Genomic DNA, 19,800 nt, shown 5'->3' on the forward strand with positions numbered 1-19,800 from the left:
TGATGCAAACGCTATTGGACAGTGACGACTCGTTAGAAATTTGTGAAGGGACAGAACAACGGCCAACTGAAGGATTTACGGACTACCAGAATATACTTAAAAAATGGATCAAAAGAGAGAAACTTGCCCGTAAGTTGATTGTCACGACAATTGAAACAAAACCCTTGCAGTTAATTATGAATTGTACAACGGCTCATGAAATGTGGTCAAAACTGCAGAGTGTTTACGATCTTAAATCCGAAGAGAGCCTTGCGTTGGTACAAAAGCAATTTTTTGAATTTAAGTGGAGTCATGATGGTGGTATTGCGCATCACATATCAAGTCTTGAGCAGCTGGCAAACAAGATGGATAAGTTGGGTGGTAATATACCGGAATCTATGTTGATAACGAGAATACTCTCCACATTACCACCTAAATTCAACTTCTTTTACAGTGCTTGGGATTCCACAGAACAAAGCAAACGTACTTTAGAAAATTTGACAACAAGACTACAAACTGAAGAACTAAGATTTGGCAGTAAAGAAAATGTTGAAGATGAGTCTAAAGTAGCGTTAGTTTCAGGAAAGTTTGCTGGAAAGAAAAATCGTTTCGGGAAGTCATCTTCAGCTGATTCTGTGACGCGTTGTTCGTTATGCCGCAAAAACAACCACACGTTTAAAGACTGTCGGGGTTGTTTTTCGTGTGGCTCCAAAAAACATCTATTAAAGGACTGTCCAAATAAAAGTGAAGGCTCGTCAAGTAAAAAGAGAGAAGCCTTTGTTGGGAATACTACCGGGAGTGGACAAAATCATTGGCTCATTGATTCTGGAGCTTCACAGCATATGACAAATCGACGGACCTGGTTTGTAAATTTTAAAGAATTTGCAAAACCAACTATGGTTTATGTAGGTAATGGTGCCGCCGTGGAAGCTTTTGGAAGTGGTGACATTGATATGGAGACATTTGTAAACGGTGAGTGGTGCCCAGGAACTTTATGTGACGTCCTCTATACTCCGGAAATGTCGAAAAATTTGTTTTCGGTTCGCGTAGCCGCTAAAAAGGGTATCGATTTCACTCTGACGCATAATGGTACTCAATGTACATTTCGTAGAGGTAAAAAATTGGTGGCTATCGGGATCGAAGCGGGTAACTTATATCGAATTTTAATGCGAGTGGTTTCGCCGGATAATGCTTCTGCCGCGTCAGTGGATGATCAACTGCAACTTTGGCATGAACGGTTATGTCATCAAAATAAACGACACGTGCAGATGGTTATGAAAAATCGCGGAGTTGAACTTAAGTTAAACAATGAGTTGTGTGATGCGTGCGCGTTCGGTAAACATCACAGACTCAAGTTCGGTACACGTGAGAATATTGCATTACAACCGCGTGCAATTATTCATTCGGACGTGTGCGGACCGATCCAAGTGGAAAGTCCAGGTAAGAAAAGATATTATGTACTTTTCAAAGACGATTACAGTAATTATCGGACTGTTTATTTTCTTCGTGAAAAATCGGAGGTCAAAGACAAAATTGAACTTTTTTGCGCGGAAATTAAAACACGCTTTGGTAGAGACATCATTGAAATGCGTACAGATGGTGGGGGCGAATATGTGAATAAGGAGGTTGAAGATTTCCTGAACAAACGAGGTATTAAACATACAATAACAACTCCTTACTGCCCGGAGCAAAATGGAAGTGCCGAACGAGAAAATCGTACCTTAATGGAAGCAGCACGTTCTATGTTACATGCAAAGCCACATTTGCCGCAGTTTCTTTGGGTCGAAGCTGTAAATACTGCTGTATTTGTTTTGAATAGAACAGGACCAACCAAAATCAAAGATCAAAGCCCATATGAATTATGGTTTGCTGAGAAACCCAGAACTGGTAACCTAAAAGTTTTTGGTACGGATTGTTTTGTCCACATACCTGTACAAAAACGTAGAAAACTGGACAAAAAGGCATTGAAAGGCATATTTGTCGGATATCTTGAACATCTTGATGGGTATCGTATTTGGGTTTCGGAAAAACATGATGTGGTATTAAGTCATGATGTGATTTTTAAGGAGGAGAAAATAGTTTTAAAATCAACTCAATTTGAGAATACATCAGAAGAAAATCACGATGAAGATCAGATACCAGAAACGCTGCAAGAGCCAAAAGAAGTTTTGGAAGAGGTGTCTTCAGAAACTACAACACGTCAGTTACGTCCCAGGGATAAAATCAATGCTCCAGATTATTACGGTATTCCTGTAGCGTGGGTTGCTCAGAGTGAACCAGAAAGCTTCGAGAAGGCGGTTTCATCAGAACATTCGACTGAATGGTTACGTACTATGCAAGAAGAAATGAGCTCCCTGCAACAAAATGACACGTGGTTGTTAGTTGAAAGACCTCCTGACAAAAAGGTAATTGGAAATCGTTGGGTTTTTCGTATCAAGTATAAAGACAATGGTGAAATTGAGCGGTTTAAGGCGCGTCTTGTCGTAAAAGGTTGTGCGCAGAAAACCGGGATAGACTTTAATGAAACTTTCAGTCCCGTGGCTCGTTTTGAGACTATTCGTGTTGTGTTAAGTTTTGCTGCTATGGAGAAGCTTCATCTACGACAGTTCGACATCAAGACAGCTTTCTTGTATGGAGATCTTGAGGAGGAAATTTTCAAGGAACATCTTAAGGTCTACTGTGATGCGGATTTCGCGAGTGACGTAAATACGCGAAAGTCAACTTCGAGAGTAATTTGTAAGTTCGGGGGTGCGGCTGTAACGTGGTTCAGTAAAAAACAACAATGTATCGCGCAATCAACGACTGAATCCGAATACGTGAGTGCGGCTATGGTGGACTTAATTTGGTTAAAGCGCATCATCAGTGAAGTAGGTTTAGAAAATGTAAAAAATCCATTGTTATGTATCGATAATCAAAGCGCACTTAAGTTGATAAAGAACCCAGAATTTCATGCTCGTACAAAACATATTGATGTTAAGTATCATTTTGTTAGGGATCTATATGCTAAGGGCGAATTTGACGTCATTTATGTATCTAGTGACGAACAGGTTGCTGATATTATGACGAAGCCTTTACCAAAACCTAAATTTGTGAAGTTGTTTTCGGAAATTGGTTTAGTTCGAAATAATAGCTTATAGACTGGGTGAGTTGGTTAGTCAGTTATACTTTTAGGGAGAGTATTGAAGTGTTTAAAAGCATCACTGACTAGCGTGTCGGCATTTTTAGGCTGAAATACGAGTTTTTTGTAATCGATACATTTGTTGACCGTTTTTATATCTACTGGTTTAGTTTTTCGTTTATGTGTATGTTTTGCTAACGATAAGAATGACGCTCTGTTCTTGTTTAAAGAGGTCTAAAAAGTGTATCGTATTTTTACTAGAGTCAGTCGGTTATTTGCTTTACTTGTAAACGTTCGAGTTACGAGTTTTAATTAAAGTATTCAGTTTTCACGAGTTTATTATTTACTTCACCTGATCCACAAAAATTCTACAACAATATACAGGGGTAGCTGTGCAGAAGCTACTCAAAAGTTTTGGTATAAGCTTTCAGTCGACTGCACCATATTGTCCAGAGCAAAATGGTGTGTAGGAGAGGAAAAATAGAACATTGATGGAATCGGCAAGGTGTATGTTATTAGATGCTAATTTACCCCATAAATATTGGGGGGAAGCAGTAACAACTGCTAACTACATTTCTAATAGACTACATACTAAAAGTAAAGAAAAGACACCTTATGAGTTATGGGTCGGAAAGAAACCTGATTTATCATATTTCATTACATTTGGTTCTCAGGCTTTTGTTTACATTCCAAAAGAGAAAAGATCTAAACTAGAGAAAAGAGCAAAAACAGGTATTATGGTGGGATACAGTGAAAATAGTAAAGCTTATAGAATTCTAGACACAGATACAGATAACATTATTATAAGTCGTAATGTAAAATTTAATGAATTTCTGAATCAACCTTTTAAAAATATAAATAATTGTAAGGCTGAAACTAGCAACTCAGATCCTGATTCAGCAATTACTGTTGACCTACAAACAAAAACTAAACATGGAGTGGATGATAGTGACATTGAAGAAGGTGGAGGATCAAATAATAATATCAATGAAGAAGAAAATGAAATTCCAGAAGAAACTGGAGGTGAAAACTTTGAGGAAATTAATTGTCAAGAAATTGTAACCAGATCAGGAAGGGTGTCAAAGAAAAGAAATTATGAAGGTTACATTTCATACAATGTGATGAATAAGGAAACTTATAATGAAATGCAAGATCCAAAGACCGTAGATGAAGCGATGTCAAGAAGTGACCGAAGAAATTGGGAAAAAGCAATGGAACGAGAGTACGAATCATTAATGAAAAATGAGGCATGGATTTTAGTAGACCGTCCATCAAACAAAAATGTTGTGCAAAATAAGTGGGTGTTTTGTTTAAAAAGGAATTCAAATAATGAAATACGATATAAAACACGGCTAGTTGCAAAGGGTTTCACACAAACCTTTGGTATAGATTATTTTGAAACTTTTTCACCTGTAGTTAGATACTCTACAATAAGAATATTGTTTGCTTTATCTGTAGAATTAAGTTTAGATATTGACCACTGACGTAGAAACTGCATTTTTAAACGGAAACTTGGATGAAGAAATTTACATGGTGCAACCTGAGGGGTTTATTCTAAAAAATAATGAAAATAAAGTATGTTTATTAAAAAAGGCTATATATGGGTTAAAACAATCCTCCAGAATTTGGAATATTAAAGTAAAAAATGTCTTAAAAGACTTAGGTTTTCAGCAATCAAGTTTTGAACCATGTATATTTTTCCAAAACAAGGACAAATTTATAATTCTAGTGGCCCTTTATGTTGATGATTTTTTAATTTGTTCAAATTCCTCAGTTTTTAAAACCAACCTCAAACAGGAATTGTCAAAACAATTTAAAATTAAAGACTTGGGGCCAATCAAATATTTTTTAGGTTTAAATATTGATTTTGACAAACAAAACAATATGATTAAAGTTAATCAGAGGGACTATATTTTAGAATTATTAGAGCGTTTCAAGTTAGGTGATGCTAAAACTGTTTTGACTCCTATTGAAGTCGGTTTAAAATTGAAGCCAACCACTAATGAAAAACCGAATGTACCGTATCAGAATTTAATTGGTTCATTAATGTACTTGGCAGTCCATACAAGACCAGATATATCATTTAGTATTAGTTATTTGAGTCAATTTAATTCAAGTTTCAGTATTGAGCACTGGAAACATGCAAAACGGGTATTAAAATACTTAAAAGGGACCTTGGACAAAAGCCTAATTTTTGTAAATCAGACAAAAATTTGTATGGTTATGTAGATGCAGATTTCTCAAATGATATAAATGACAGGAAATCATATTCAGGATTCGTTCTAAAAATGAGTAATGCTCCAATCTCTTGGGAATCCAAGAAACAATCTTGTGTTGCACTTTCTAGTACTGAGTCCGAGTATATCGCCATTACTGAAGCATGTAAAGAAGCCATATTTGTTAGTGGTTTTTTAAATGAGTTTTGTGAGAGTAAGCCCGTAATTCTTTTAAATGACAGCCAAAGTGCACAAAAATTGTTAAAAATTTTTACCGGAGTTAATAACACAAGTTTTTAACATTTTTGTAAACGCGGCTTTACAGATTCAATTTCACATTTCGTTGTATTGTCTCCTCCGTTTCAATAATAGGTACCTATGCATAGGTTCTCTCGGTTACGATGTGTCTATTAGCTTAATTATTATTTAGTTCGAGCATATTATTGAGTCTGTAATTTATGATTTTTTGTTCATCCAGACTAAAATTTAGTATTACTAGTATTTTATGTTATTGCTCCCAATCTAGTAACTATATCAATATCAGTTGAAATAAAATTTGTTTCAAATTAACAATATAACTTGTTTGATTTAAGAATACAAATAGGAATGTTTTGTTCTAGAAAGAAATAAACAAAAGATTGATGATTTGTCAACTCTTCTTCCGTATATTTCTTTTTCATTATTAGCAAGATCAGGTATCTACTACCTATATCGAACAGAAAATTTCGAAATAGTATGAAGAACGGCCTAGTTTTTCGTTAACCTTAATACCGAAAACAGTAATTTTGGTACTAAATAATTCGATTTCGTATGAAATAATTTTTTATCAAACATTATTTGTAAAAAATAAACATTTTACAGAATATTTGACCTATTACTTATATTGTCTCTACTATTTATTAACCCATGAAACAGTAAATACGTTCGTATGAAATCACAAGAAATATTTTTAGTAACTTTATGCAATGATAAACGAGACATTAGTGGAAAATTTGAGCATTACTTCATTTCAGTCAAAATTCTATCCAAAGTTGGGATTTTATTTTTAAAGAAGAAACTGTGAACATTATGTCAAATATTTTTTTAGTTGTGATAAACACGAGTCCACACAGTTGTAAAGTATATCTTAATCGACTATCCATGTTATTCCGATTCGAACGGCACCTACTCCTCCATTGAAATGTCCTCTTAATGATGTTAAAAATATATTTTAGGATGTGTATGAAAAGTAGATTTTATAAATAACCTAATGCGGCCAAAGTTTGTAACGGTTGCTGGCGCCCTTAATAGAATTTGTTATTAATAATTGAAAGTGTGTGTATGGACCGCGGATGGATTGCTTTTGATATAACCCTATAAAACATAAATATATTATGCAAACGCAAGAATTTATATATTTTAACACTAAAGGACAAGAAAATGAATATTTTTCTCTAATAATTCTTGCTTAATGGGAGATATTGTAAATCTTTGTCCAGTTTCAGATGGAAGCATACTACTCCTTGTACATACGGTACCTCGACAATAATAGGTAACTCACTTTTCTCCTTTGGCGCATAAATACTATTAAAAAATAAACTTTTAATCGCAAAATACAATACGCTTTATGTTCAAGTATTTTAAGCAATAGCATTGTTGTCACTTTTTCTATTCTATTCTATTTTCTTATGCAAATATATTATAAGATTTTCAAAATCAATTCTTGTGATCTCCCCATTTCTCTACAGTCTAAAGTATTGTGCAAAATATAATTTGTACCTAAAAATTTGCATCCACCTATGAACACTTTCGTTCTAAAGTACTACGCTAATTTCATTTTTTGTTATTGAATCTTCTAGCTTTCTGGAAGGTGTTTAATACTGCCACTAAACTACAACGTCATATTTTGTATAAAATTACAACATTTAAATATATATGTGAAATGAGAATCAATTCCTTATCTATTCACGTATTCACTAAATTGCTAAACAAAAACACAAAACAAATTTTATATAGGTACCTACATAATTTAATATATGATTTTTATTGTTTTCCCTTTATCACTCTGAAAGCTGAGCAAAATCACAGTAACATAAATTTACGGGTTTGTATTGTAAATTCACCGTATAAAGTTTTACGGACATATTGCTTATAATAGTTTATTTATCAAGCAAAACTATCATAATCCCTCGTACGGAGACGAGTTGTTTGGAAATATGCATTTTTTATAAGCACATACAATTTTTTATTTAAGAATACCTAACGCAAATGGGCAAATATCTCTCCACACTATTTCTGTATAACCATTATTTTAGGCGGTATGATTAAATCCATTTTAAAGACGATTTTCTCCAAAATTATAAAACTTCTGGTGGCGTATTTCCTTTTAAGTCTCCTATAGTAAAATTCGAGACGTTTATTTGTTACTATGGAAGCAAGAAGTATTGTTTAATGTCATGTTTCGTGATTTTGATTGTCAAAAGAAGTAGAAAGTAAAAATTGTTTTTTTCCCTAAATAATTCACTATTTTTTAAAGTAGAAGAATATATAAATACTGCAATGTTCGATTCAAAGAACGACGTACCGAGCGACATTGAAGAAGCGGCTCAATCTGCATTATTTACAATTATTCCTAAAGTCGAAGAGCAAGTGTGATTATTTGTCCTATAAAACTTTCTTGATATTATGTTAGTACACCATATTTAACGACAATAAAGAGGTAGTTCAAGTAATTTAGTCTTACAATTATTCTGTACTTTTCGTAATTAGAGGCGAAATTTACTTTTCATCACCAGAAAATTTCACTTTTCGTAAGACGTTTCATAAAGTCAACGAGTTTTATAAAGTGTCATTTTATATCTCAAAATTAGAAAAAATAATTTCAATAATCCAAAAAGATTGGTTTCTCAATTTTAAAACTATAAAACTGTGAGTATTATATTTTTTAGTAATTGTATTTTTCTCATAAATCCGTCGCAAAAATATTTTCGAAATAATTTGACCGTTCTGCGAAGTGGACAACTACTTTCCTGACTAATACCGCGCCAAACATTGAATTCAATCCAAAAAGAAGAACGTAATGCCGATCAACCTTTCGAGACAGACATCTCGATGTTTCTCGTAAGGAGAGAGGTGTAACCGCCGACTACTTTCGATCTTATTCCGTTCTCATCAATACGATATAATACGCTCTTATCTGAGACATAAACCAAATAATATGAAGGGTTCTGGAGAAAAATTGATAACGAATTAGAATATGGTAAATTACCCCTGGGGGGGGGAGAAGCAAATGGTACTTATTATTGTGCAATGGGCATGTATAAATTTACAAAAGAACCTAGGTATGATGAAATGAGTAAAAGCAGCAAAGGATAAATAGTTGGATTGAGCTTGTGCAAAACAAGTAAAAGAGAGAATGGTTGGAAAATTGATGTTATATGGGCAATCCAATTTGGTGGTCGATGTCTCCGATTTTCACAGACTTAATTTTCATATAATATTGGTAGTAAATGAAGTAATTTTTTTCGCATTTACGGATATTTAGCGATGTAAACGTGACAATATCAGTTCAATTTGGTAAAACGTGTTAAGCTTAAAACATATATTTAAAGAATATTGATTCTCCAAACCTGCTATTTCTATTGAGTACGATAAAGTATTTTTTGCATTGATTACTATCTTATGAAAATAAATTTTCGAAATATTTGGCTGGTTTGAAACTGGTTCTGAAATTTCATAATTTTGAATAAGGAATAAACTCTTAATTCTCTCTCTCCTGGGGAAAAATCCAATACGCAGAATATTTGTCATTTATTACTGGCTGTTATAATAACTTTACAAAACATCATGCGATCGTTGTATCAGTTGGCTCCACCTCCATGCGTGTGGGAATCAATGTAATGTTGCGCAATGGAAAAATTGGAACAGAGAACAAAGGTGCCGACCACGAGCGAACAATTGCTGTAAACTGTGACTTAAATAAGTCATACGATTTAAGTTTATCTTTAGCAACACCAAAGTCCGTCAAAATTCAAGTTAACTAATCCATCTAACTGCATGACATGAAAAATTACTAAAAACAAAGTTACAATGATTATTTTGTGAAACACTGTTCCTACTGTCACAATAACTCGTTTTGTAGCACGAGTACTACAAAAAGTCATTGTGACACAAGTTTTACACAATATTTTTTATAATAATAAAATGATATTAGTATCATTACCTATTTTGTGTTCATTATGTTTGTACAGAAGTGATATGTGTAAGATGTATAAAGTTTGAATCTCAAATTTCAAGTCTTGGTTTGACTCATCGTAAAATTAAACTAAAAATTTTTAAAAAAAATTTCAAAGAATTTCAATTGTATCACTGTAAATAATGATATACCTAATAAAGTCTCTTATAAACACGAACTACAAGAAGTAATTTCTTAATAATTCGGACATCGGAAACAGATTCACAAAATAACCATTTTAGCAACGTTTTTGGTAACTTTTTATACAGTTTAACTCATGGCTGAAATTTATAGCTAACATTGGATATTTGGTAGGTATTGGGGTAAGATTATGGAATTTAGAAGAGAAAGAAAAATCAGTTTCAACCTAAAATACACATACACCCAAGATTAACAGAATGCACAAACTCATTTTAAAATTTTTTAAAATATTAGTAGTGTCAGGAATCAATTGAAGGCGCCTACAGGAATGAAATACTATAACAAATATTACGTTGAATTATGCTAAGCAAATACTATAGCGTTATTTTTGACGAAACGACACGCATCACAAATCTCTATTGACCCACAAGAAAGTTTGGTAGGATTCATTGACTGTCATGCTAGTAATTAAGAAAGTACGACGCATGAGACCTACTTTGGTGTTGAAGTACTGGACAATACTATAACAACATTTTTGAAGCGTGATGATCTTAACCCTTAACCACCTACATGAATTTGATTGACATTACAACAGACAGGAGTCAAATTGACTCTTTGTATTTTAAATGGGTTTTTTTTAGAATTAATATGAAACACTTGTAGCTTTATCTTATTAAAAATTATTTTCAAGTTTAAAACCGTTTATTATAAAAATCATAATTATAAACAACAAATAAAAAACACATTCTAAGAAAATGAGTAAATAATTATTTTAAAATTTAAAAACGTTTAAAACAAAACAAATTTATTATAAAAAAAATTAAAAAAATATATTTAAATGCATGTTGAACATAGGAGATGAACATTGTAGGCATACTGGACGCCTGCATCTAGAGCATAATGTATAAGTTTTCCTTTTTAGTTTCTTGGGGCAAATTGAACAGTATTTTCTAATGGCGAGTTTACCTACTGATTCTATTGGTTGCTCTTCTTTTCTTCCCAAAATGTTTCTAATAGCTACTTTTATTTCCTGTCTTACACGTGAATTACTCTGTCTTCTCTCTAATTCTTCAGTGATCAGCTGCTTTCCAAGATTTTTCATAAACTCCAGTCTTGTATCTTTTCTTTCAATTTTGATACTTTTAAAAAGAATATATGCATTTGCTGCACATATATCTAATATTCTAAAGAAAATTGCCATAGGCCATCTTTGCGTTCTACGGCCAGTAGAATATAAAGCACATTTTTGATCTAGACTGTCAACGCCAGACTTCGTAGTATTATAGAAGTGAATCATTTCTGGTTTGTCGACATCAGGATCTTGAGCTGCGGAGGAATGCATTGATGACACGAGTAATACAGCCTTCTGTTTTTTTGGTACATGTGATAACAAAGTGACATTTTCCGGAAAACCATAAAGGGAACTTCCAATTTGTCTCGTCTTATTAGGCTGAAACTCGGGAGGTATTTCCGATTTATTTTTTTTCAAAGTACCGATGTATGTCAAGTTTTTGGTCTTCAAAACATTAACCAATTCGATGGATGAAAACCAGTTATCATCCGTTATGTTTCTATTGCTTCCTTGAATAGGTATTGATAAACGTAGTTCTGCTTGTGTTGGAATCAACAATTTTTTTTCAGTTTCAGTAAGCGTATTCCCATCAGTTTTTTTCCCACAATACAGATATCCGTTATAAAAATAATTATTTCTTGAATCAGTTAGTGCCATTAGTTTCAGGACATATTTGCATGGTTTCTGAGGTATATACATTTTAAATTTGGATCTTCCTCTAAAACTTATAAGCATTTCATCCACACAAGCCAAATGTCCTATAGTGTAAGCAGCTTGACAATTTGCAACAAATTTCTCAAATATTGCAGAAATAGGTGCTAGCGGATCATTCTCCTTTCGTTGTTGTCTGGTTTCTGAATCATCAAATCTAAAGCATTGTAATAAAATAGCAAATCGATTTCTGTTCATAACACAGCGAAAAATATCTCTGCCTGTCCCATCCGTTGAAAACAACGAAGTGATATTTTCGTCATTTGATTTGAAAGCCGCAATATATATAAGTAACCCTAAAAAGGCATTTAGTTCAATCATGTCCAAGTCACGTAAATCCGATTTTGTGGGATCCTTATATAAATCTCTCATTTTTGATAGCTTTTGATTAGAACATTTAGAACATAACATAACATAATAAGGAAGTTGCCTTATTATATTATGTTTTGGTGTTCTCACATATGAACTTACTAATGGCGTCTTAGACCAACGAAATTTAGATTCTCCTTTTTTTCCTTTACCATAAAAATATTTATTTTTGTCTTCCGTTTCTAAATTTTCATCACATTGTTCATCTTCCTCCAAATATTCACTTTCTTCTTGATCAGTATCACTGTTATGATCACTAAGAATGTATTCAGAATCACTGACATAACTATCATTGTTGTGATCCGTCTTAACTTCATCACACCATCTTGTTAGGGTTTCTTCAAAATCTCTGTCAGTTACTCGAACCCTTTTTCTGGATAGTCCCAAACAAGAATCCATATTTCTATAAAAAATGATAGAATATAGAATCCCTATACAATAAATTCTTTAAAAATATTAAAAATATTTTATTATTTACCTTGTAAACTCACCGGTTTATATATTAAATATTTATCACGTAACAACAGACGGGAGTCAATTAGACTCCAAAGATATGTAATTGTGTCTTTGGGGACAATTGAAGGTTCGTACCATATACATTTATACTGTATATGTTATACAGTTTAAACTTTATATATATATATATATATATATATATATATATATATATATTTATATATATATATATATTTATATATATATATATATTTATATATATATATATATTTATATATATATATATATATATATATATATATATATATATATATATATATATATATATATATATATATATATATGTTACCGGCAATGTGTATAATCCGGTATTGTATACAATACCTAGGCAATGTATAGAATACCTAAAACGGGCAGGTAAAGTATGAAATAGAATTTATTTTACACTTTACCTAGGTATTCTATACAATGCCAAACTTGCAGCAGGTAATGTAACACTCGAACGCAATTGTGGTTATTACAAACAAATAAGTACAGTAAGCTTCATAGAACCCTCCATAGAACCCTTCCTAGCCTAGAGGCGCCATTTCAAGCATTAATGGAAGTGAATCGTTTTAGCATGACCGTTCACTCGCGAGTGTACGCCGCACGCGGGTATCCTTTGCAAATAAAATTAAATCCTTTGACAAGAGACGGCACGGCAACAAGGCGGCGCGATCATAGTAAGTTCGTTTAGATAATGTCGGTACACCCGAACGCAATTGTGTATAATAAAACAAAATACGAATAAAAATTATCGGGACACACAAGCTAGGTGCAAAGATAATTTTAATAAAAAATATGCGAAAGTAGGTAAATTCAAAATAAAATTACACCACAATTCTTCATCACTCGAACTGTCAGAGTTACTACCACCCGTATTTTTAATAAGAGAGCCATTATCACGCTCTGAATCCATAACAAAATATTTAGGTACTTATTTTCTTTTGTAATTGCGTGAACTACGTATACTTATGTTCCACATAAATGTGGAATTACCTTTTTTATTAATACTTTCTTTTAGTTTGACTTACGGCTGGAGCGTCTGTAGGTTGCTACGGAGGTAAGTACATAGGTGTAATTTATCCAGAATCTTATCAAATGTCGGATTTTTTGAGGATAAATTCAATTCGTAGTACAACAGTTCACAAACACAATCTTTCACTACGGAGGCGCTTCGATATAAAACTGTCAATTTCACTTTCGGGTCTACGCCTCACGCGGTAGCCTTTGTAAATAAAATTAAATCCTTTGACAAGAGGTGGCGCGGGTGCGGCGGGTGGGTGGCCGTTCAGGTCAAAGGAGCCGCCGCTTGAGAAAAAGGATACCGCGGGCGGCCGATCAGATCAAAGGAGCCGCCGCTTGAGAAAGAGGATACCGCGACACTATTTAAGCAAACAGCATTTCTCCATATCATTTCGCGACGTGCGATGATACTGTTAACACGTGTATTGAGCTATTTGCGTCATAGTTATTATTTTTGCTAATTTTCGTCAGGTAGGAAAGTAATTTATTAAAAAATGGCGGCCGAACAACGAATAGCTGAGATGAAAGAAAGATTTTATTCACAATTACAAATAAAAAGAGAAGCAGCAAATACAAAAAATCGCACGTTTATTGAAAAAAATCGTTATGAACAATTGATAGAAGAAACAAAAAATGCAAAAACGGCTGAAAAAAAGGCTTCTCGGGATTACTGGTTATTGAAGCATTATGATGTTATAACTGTTGGTCAGAAAGATAAGTTGATTTTTCCTGTGGATGCTACTACAAATAACAATATCATATACTACGTTGCTGATACTGAATTATTTCAAATACTTTACGACGCACATCAAAGTATCGGCCATGGAGGACGAGACAGAATGCTGAAGGAGCTTTCTTCAAGATATAAGAAGATAACTCGCCACGATGTTGAACTATTTTTGCAACTTTGCGAACCCTGCCAGCAAAAACAAAAAGGAATAAAAAAGGGATTGTCGTGAAGCCCATACTTTCAACAGAATTTAATTTTCGCTGTCAAGTAGATTTGATAGACTATCAATCTCATCCAGACCGGGATTATAAATTCATAATGGTCTATCAGGATCATCTCACAAAGTTTGTTATATTAAGAGCCCTGAAAACAAAACGCCCTGAGGAAGTAGCGTACAATTTACTGGATATTTTTACACTGATTGGTGCACCAGCCATCTTACAATCGGACAACGGTCGAGAATTCGCAATTCGTGCAGAATGTGCAATAGGCCTTTTCATACTATTTGTGCTGCTCCGGAAGAAAATATTGCAGAAGGTTTTGGATCCAAAGTTGCTTGTCCTTTATGCGCAAAAAACGCCTTTTCGATAGAAAACCGCATCAGAGCTCAGAAAATGCTTAAAACTTCTGAAAAAAAATTCCCTCCCGTATCGTTGGGTACCACTGTACGCATTCCTGTTCCAGAAGTCGATAGAGGTCGTGGTGATGCTCGCAATATACTGGCTGTAGTATTACACAAAACTGATGACGATCTATATCAACTAGGTACAAAGCAAAGCGTTGTCAAGACATTGTATTCAAGACAACAGTTCACTGTTTGCCATCAGAAATTACTGCAAGAAGAAGACGTCCCCAATCTGGAAACGACACTCCGTACAGTTGCGACTTTTCAATCTACGGGGACAGGACAGGGCTTTGTGAAATGTAGCTGCAAAAAAAAACTGTGACTCTAAAAAGTGTTCCTGTGTCAAAAGTAAGGCTCTGTGCTCTTCAAAGTGCCATAATAGTTTGTCGTGTAAGAATAACTAAAACCTACTTTTACTTAAAATTGTGAATGCCTATTAGACCTACTTTTTGTTATAAAGAGAATTGTTTTGTTTGTGAAGTTTAATTACAAAATTACTTATATTATGTTAAAAGATACTTGTAATGTTATGTTACAAACAAGAAGAATTTTAAGTTTCCTGTTATTTTTTTGTGATTTTAAAGTTGATAATAAAGTTTATTTCAAGTAAATACAACATGTTTTATTTGTCCGCTATTTGATAAGTAAATCTGATAAGATTTATTGATATTAACAGGCTTACCTAACATTAGTTTAGTCTTAAGATTTATTTATTTTACACATTACCAGTGAACCAGCAGGTATTCTATACAATTCCTAGGAATTGTATACAATACCTAGGTAAAGTATGAAATGGACAATGATATTCATGATATTTCATACATTGCCTGGACGCCCCAGGGATTATATACAATATAATATATATATATATATATATATATATATATATATATATATATATATATATATATATATATATATATATATATATATATATATATATATATATATATATATATATATATATATAACTTTCATACTAATATAGGTAGTACTGGTTGTATAATCCGAAGGAACCTTAATATAAAAGTATTTCAAGTGTTTTGAATAGAAATCCCGTTGTCCTCATTGCATTTTATGAATAAAGTCTTGGCAAAGTTGAAGTGCAATAAACATGTATAATTCGAGAAATGAGCCTGATGAAATGAACGTGATTTTGATAAACATACTGTAAACGAGTTTTTGAGAATCTTATAAAAGATCATACAAAATTTAGAAATTAGTGTATCAGCTTATTAGGTTCTTCTGTTTTTATGGAGGATATTTTTCCAATTTTTCAAGCACTTTTTGGTTCATTCTAAAGTACAAATTTAGTATTTTGGCATTTATGATGATATAGACTTCTTTAATTCCGTAGTTCTTCTATCTTTTTTATATGCTGATACATTGTCTGATTTTAAGTATTTCAATTTACACAACTCCCCATCAGTGAATAATTGAAAATTGATACAACCTTTTGATAAAGATACACAAACCAGATCAAAATGTTAAAATATATACCGCTAATATAATCTATGCATATCTTCTTAATTTTGAAAAAAAAAACATCTTAAAAAATTCAATGACATTCATAAAGACGTAATTAATTACTGTTAAGTTAGTATAGATCGTTCCAAATGACGCGGAATAGGTTATGTTGCCTATGAAAATTCAACGTCGTTTAAAACCACCAAACTAGATTTGCGGGGAAATTAATTTTTCATGAAATTTTAAAATTATTACGTTCAGAAATAACCTTCAATAATAATCAAAATATAGACTGATGTTAAGTCGTCAATTTTTTATCAATGTTTCAAAAATTAAAAAAAACTAATTTTTATATTAATATATCTAAATGTCCTAGTTTATTCAAAAAGCAAAAAATGCATTATATATATATATATATATATATATATATATATATAAATTTTTTTAATTTCTTATTTCTTAGACCTTTTGATAGTTATGAAAAAAAATTTCTGCTATAAAAAAAACAATTATTCAATCATGGGGCAAGCTGTCATCAGAGAATTTTTTTAATTTAGTGAATATTTTTCATACTATACAAAGCTTTCGAGCGGCTTTGCATATATTTTCAAGGCTGTACTAAATACCAATTTAAACTGCTTCATATAGGAGTAATATTAATTTTCTAAACTGTTAAAAACTTACTTGTATATTAAGATTGTAAGAGCTCTCACTATCTGTCGCTCATCAACTCAAAAGCTATAATTGGGATAGAAACTGTTCGTTTTTGGTTGTATTTTCAAAACACTTTTTTGTAGATCGTGTGTAGTTTAGTTATAAAAGTATTCAAAAATTAAGCAGTGACAAAATATTGATGAATAAACATGAGTGATTATTTCCAAAAAGTGTTGATAGAAAGTCCAGAGGTTGATACAGTTTAATTTTCCATCGTAATATCTATTTGAGAACCTTTATTATTACTTGAGATGATGTTTTCTCCTACTAGGTTTGAATCATTTTTCATACTTCCCAAATTTACTAAGGCAACCTTATAGGTATCTTACAAGGTATACTTGAGTTTTAAAGTAATTATTTTAATAAAATCATTAAAGTACCCCTTTCAAAAAACTGCAAAAAGTAACAAAGCTGACAGAACAATATTCTTTGTTACCTCCTAGCAGCCATATTTTTTCCTATTCGACAGCATATTTTAGCCATATTGAAGCCTGTTATAGGTTATATCATAATCGATATTTCATTTTTATAGATTAGAATAGGTTAAGTCATAATTAATTTGAATTTTATAGGTTAGGTAATGTTAGTTGGTTACTGACAAATATGTTAGTTAATTTATTAATTGGTATTTTATCTTTGGTTGTAGTAAAGGTGGATTGAAATGTCAAGTTTTGTTTGTAAACTTAACTGGACTTCACTAAATGGAGATGTTACAATCCAATCCTAGTAATACATAATTCGGTGGTAATACCATTAAAAGTTACTTTGATTTTAAAGGAGTCTTTGATATATAATCATTGTTATTGTCATTTGTCAGAATTTCAGTCAACCAATTAGTAAGAGGTTCAATTGCATGCTACAATAGTTGATGGAGTAAGTATATTAAGGAATTTTTGGTGGACAATAGAATTTAGCAGAAATACCGTTATAGTTTGTTAATTTCGTTTTAGGTTCTCAATTTGTTCTTTGTAAAAAATTTTTATTATTATTTATAATCAGTAAGTACACTAAATTTAGGGTCTAGAAACTGTGGGATAATAACCTTAGGTATCTTTGCATTTTAAATATTTCTTATCCAATTTGGTTTTAAGAACTGAAATAATTTTTTTGTGAATGAGATTAATAATTTCAAGTTCCATTTGTTTTTGATTTGATGAAATTTCCATTATATGATATAGGAAACCTATAGAATATATATCAATCACAATGTTATCATTCTCATAACACTGAGATTAATTTATTCGAGCAGATGAATAATAAATATGTATTCAGTATCAGGTAATTAATTACTTAAACGAAAAATACGGTATCACACATTTTCTGTGAAATATCAAATTCATCCAAGAAACCAACTTTAAAATGACAATAGACAAAAATATGGAGTTTGTTGACTTTTCCTGTATTATTTTTGGTTTTAGGTTACTGTCTTTTGTAATGGAAAGGTAGGTAATAGAAATCTGGTTATTCTGCTGTATTGACGTTGGTTGGGTGAACCTAAAATAACATTTCTTGGTGTACTTCTCCACTTAAGTAAAGCAAGTTTAACGTCGGACTTGTCAATACTACATTTTTTTAATATGTTATTGGCTACTTAAAATGCTTATTCGGCGAGCCTGTTGACTTGATGGTGATGTAGACTGGATGTGACATGGTTAAATTTTCACTTTTTTTTTAAAAATCTCTAGACATGCATTGAGTTCCCTCTACTAATAAACATTATGCCACATATTCCAAGTTTCATACCTTGATTCTTTGTCATTCATTTTTACCTACATTTCTTCTTTCTCTGTTGCCATTTTTTTAAAAATACTTTTTATTATGTTTCTCTTTGTAATTATAACTACATATGTCGTCTACATATGATATTATTTGACTCCCGCTTTTTCTTATGTTTCCTTTATTTATGCTTCTAGCACTGAATACTATTACAGATAGTGAGTTGTCTTGACACCTTTATGAAATGGTTATTCTTTAGATTCTCCTTTGTTATTCAGTATCCTTTTTATTCCATCATAGTCATTACGAAAGGTCTCAATTTTTGCTCCCTTGATATTTCAGAGTCTTCATAATTTTCTTTCTATTGATGGAGTAAAATGCTTTTGGCAAGCTATAAACACCATTTTTATATCTATCTGTTATTTATGCATATTTCCACTATTCAATTATGTGAATTGCATTGTGAATTTATTTTGCATGAAGTCAAATTGGTATTCTCCTTCAATAAGGTTTGCTGTCTTAACCATGAGTATCTGTATTTTAGTTGTCATTATTTTGACAACTACATTTAGAAGCGTAATTCATTTGTAGTTTTAGCACTGTAATTGATCTCTTTCATTGTATATTGTAACAATTTGTTCATTTTCCCTTTCTTCCGCCGTATTCTCCTCTTTCCATATTTTTCTTCTTAGAAATTCATATAAATATTCATGCAGTTCATCCCTACTATACTTTATCAGTTAAATATGTATTCAATCTTTTCCTGATGTTGACCTTTCATTATCCTTTCTAATTACCAGCTTTTTGTTGGTTTCTCTGTTAATTCCAACTCATTTTGTTTTCCTTATCTGTTTTTCTTCAAAATGATTTAGTGTTATTGTCCCTATTTCACATTGTTTCTTCGCTGCTTTCAGTAGACATTTTCTCATATTCCTATTCTCCAACCACGTTCTAATTTTCTACTTGTTGCTTTAAATTCATATCCTGTACTTGCTCCGCGTAATCTTGTCTTTTGTTTTCAATTCATAACGTTTCCGTATTTCATTTTGTTCGTCCTCTTATTTTTACACACATTATTTTATTTATTTAGTTTAATCGTTGCCATTACCATAAAGAAATAGGAACTAGCATTATACGTTCACACATCTCTTATGGCTGATTGTTTTCGCTTCTTTATTTGTGTAGTCGACTTAAGTAGAACTTTTATG

At 32.1% G+C, this 19,800-nt stretch overlaps 1 protein-coding gene across 1 annotated transcript; it reads right to left on the minus strand.

Moving 5' to 3' along the window:
* Positions 1–10,487: 10,487 nt before the first annotated feature.
* LOC130444670 (uncharacterized) lies at positions 10,488–12,218 on the minus strand. The gene has a single exon (XM_056779946.1). It carries the CDS (start codon positions 12,216–12,218, stop codon positions 10,488–10,490), a length of 1,731 nt encoding a protein of 576 aa, XP_056635924.1.
* Between the last annotated feature and the right edge of the window lie 7,582 nt (positions 12,219–19,800).

The sequence above is a fragment of the Diorhabda sublineata genome, chromosome 5, assembly GCF_026230105.1.
Source record: "Diorhabda sublineata isolate icDioSubl1.1 chromosome 5, icDioSubl1.1, whole genome shotgun sequence".
NCBI classification, from domain to species: Eukaryota; Metazoa; Arthropoda; class Insecta; order Coleoptera; family Chrysomelidae; genus Diorhabda; species Diorhabda sublineata.

Bases quoted from the DNA above. Each gene is read 5' to 3' on its own strand.
- LOC130444670 (XM_056779946.1), bottom strand. From the start codon at position 12,218: ATGGATTCTTGTTTGGGACTATCCAGAAAAAGGGTTCGAGTAACTGAC.